This window comes from Aplysia californica, unplaced genomic scaffold, assembly GCF_000002075.1.
Source record: "Aplysia californica isolate F4 #8 unplaced genomic scaffold, AplCal3.0 scaffold01310, whole genome shotgun sequence".
In the NCBI taxonomy this organism is placed as follows: domain Eukaryota; kingdom Metazoa; phylum Mollusca; class Gastropoda; order Aplysiida; family Aplysiidae; genus Aplysia; species Aplysia californica.
In genome coordinates, this window is record NW_004798580.1 from 105,047 (window position 1) to 107,803 (window position 2,757).

General features: G+C 39.7%; 1 protein-coding gene across 1 annotated transcript in view; it reads left to right on the forward strand.

Annotated features, from left to right (window-relative positions):
• LOC101859992 overlaps positions 1–2,571 on the forward strand; it is a 105,213-nt gene extending 102,642 nt beyond the window's left edge. The window contains exon 6 of the mRNA XM_035973497.1: positions 2,314–2,571. Within this exon, the coding sequence (XP_035829390.1) occupies positions 2,314–2,410 (97 nt within the window). The 3' untranslated portion in view covers positions 2,411–2,571. The remainder of the gene's footprint in view (positions 1–2,313) is intronic.
• Positions 2,572–2,757: the final 186 nt, after the last annotated feature.

Consider the following 2,757-nt stretch of genomic DNA (forward strand, 5'->3'; position numbering starts at 1 on the left):
GAACAGTCAGAATAATATAAATTTGACGATGTGAATACTTACCCTTTCGTTTATCCAAATGGAACAGTCAGAATATAAATTTGACGATGTGAATGCTTACTCTTTCGTTTATCCAAATGGAACAGTCAGAATAATATAAATTTGACGATGTGAATACTTACCCTTTCGTTTATCCAAATGGAACAGTCAGAATAATATAAATTTGACGATGTGAATACTTACCCTTTTGTTTATCCAAATGGAATAATCAGAATATAAATTTGACGATGTGAATGCTTACCCTTTCGTTTATCCAAATGGAACAGTCAGAATATAAATTTGACGATGTGAATACTTACCCTGTCGTTTATCCAAATGGAACAGTCAGAATATAAATATTATAAGAAAAACCGGTACAGATACCGGTAGCGTCTTGTACAATTGTCCAATTTTCGCAACTAGTCCACCCTTGGGATTGATGTTTCTCACTCAATAGAATAAGAGACAAAAGCACTAACCGTTTGCCCTGCATGTTTTCATCGACCATTGCTTTCTTCATTCCACCGTTCTCAAATTTAGAGGTTCTCTGCTGTGTTTCCTCCTTCTTCCATTTTGTTCACTATTTCAGGGGCTTTGACCTACGGAATGTCTGGGCGAAATGTGCGATAATTGGGAAAAAAATTGTCTGCTCATTCTTCTCTTTCAGCATCGTTATTTAACCAGACCTCCCTCCCCTTGTTTGTTTGTTTTAGTAGAGGTTTTACGGCGCTCGCAACAGCATAAGGTCATTTGAGCGCCAGAAGATTAGAGGTGTTACAAGCGATTAACAAACATAAAAAAGGAAGGTAGATAAGGATGATAGGCGTTTGATAGGGAAGAAGGAGCAAACCGCACCAGAGCACCCACCAACCAGCCACCCTCCCTCCCCGATGAGTCGTTGGAGGGTGTCATTGTCAGGTCGCACATGTTTACTCTTACTGTTACTTTACTTTTTTCTTCCGCTTGTACCCTGGGGTGTCGCGGGGAGACACAGGCGTCTGTCTGCAGCAGGTCGTGTGGCCTGTAAGAGGGACATCCCATGATCTCTAAGGGTGTCTGCCACAGATTCACTCCATCGACGCCTTGGTCTTCCTCTGGCTCTCCATCCAGAATATTTAGTGTTGTATGCTCTCAGAGCTGGATGGTTTGAGGGCATCCGCGTGAGGTGTCCGAAGCACTTGACCTTTTGTTTTTCAATGTGTGGTAGGACTGGTGTTGCTCCCACGGTGTCCCTTATGACTTCATTTTTAATTTGGTCTCTTCTTGTTTTGTTGACCGCTCTTCTTAAGCATTTCATCTCGCAAACATTTTTACTCTCCGTCTGTTATTACTATCCATCGAATCAGTATTGTTGGTGGGTTGTTTTTTCCCTAGCACTAAAATGACAGTTATTTTATTTTCATATACCTCTCTTTACTCATCTCTCCTTCTAGGCGAAAATTAGCCGTTATCAAGCCAACCCAATACAATCTCCTAATCAGCCCCTCGTTACGTTCGTTATTTGTGAGGCAGCATGACATAGTGAAATCAGGCTCTCGTCAAAATACACAAATCAGAAAAATAGGCATTTTTCCAACAGTTAGGAAATTTTTATCGAATTTTTTGTTGTTGACTCAACCTCTTTTAATTCCATATAAAAACTCATTTCCATCTGAATTTTAACGAAAAACATAGATTAAAGGCATAAAATTTGTCATTTTCCTGTTTTCAACGGACTCTTTAGCTATTGAAGTTATCAAACTTTGGCGGCCATTTTCTCGCTAATTTCACCACTGAAACCAGGCAAACTCACTTCCTTCAATCGCGAATATCGTAGGTTCTATTCAAGATAGATGGATGTTAATTTCATTGAAAGCAAGGCAAATAAATCAGCCTCCAGATGATACCAATAACTCCAAATGCTCAAAAATTGACGAGCGCCTGATTCCACCGCGTCGTGAAACATTTCTAAATTAGAGCTGGGCGAAGAGTCGATTCCGGAACCGATTACCACGATTAATACTACGGATGTAAAGTTCCTTCTCCCTTTTACGTAAGCAAACGATTTTATCATTAAAATCTTCTTTTTTTAAAGAATCTATTTTTGAAAAATAAAAGTTGATGCTTCGTAGTGTTCCGAAATCAAAGTTATCCTAAATCATGAAGACGTTCGGAGCCAACCAGGTAACCACCGGGGGAAAAAATCACATCATTAGAAAATAAGCAATTGGGTTCGGAGTCGATTCCTACGATTCCTATCTTTGAAAAAACGGGAACTCATCCTCCCAGCACTAATTTCTATGTGTCTGCTTGCAGCTACCAGCAATCCCTGGCCAAGACAAGCGCCAAGGACGGTCCGTCCAGCCGGAACACAAGCCGGGCCAACTCTTATGACGCAGGGCCCAGAGCGTGATGACGTCATAGGACAATGGCTGGGTGTTCAAGTTATTGATAGTATTGCTGTGTTGCAACAATAATACGTGTATATGTAATATCATGTATACTTAGTGTACTATTGACGATTTTGTCGGCCATGCGTGCGTTTTTACTCACTCACTCTATCTGTCTGTCTATCTATCTATCTATCTATCTATCTATCTATCTATCTATCTATCTCTATCTATCTCTCTATCTATCGCTCTATCTATCTCTCTATCTATCTATCTATCTCTCTATCTCTCTCTCTCTCTATCTATCTATTTATCTATCTATCTATCTATTTATCTCTCTATCTCTCTATCTATATATCTATCTATCTAT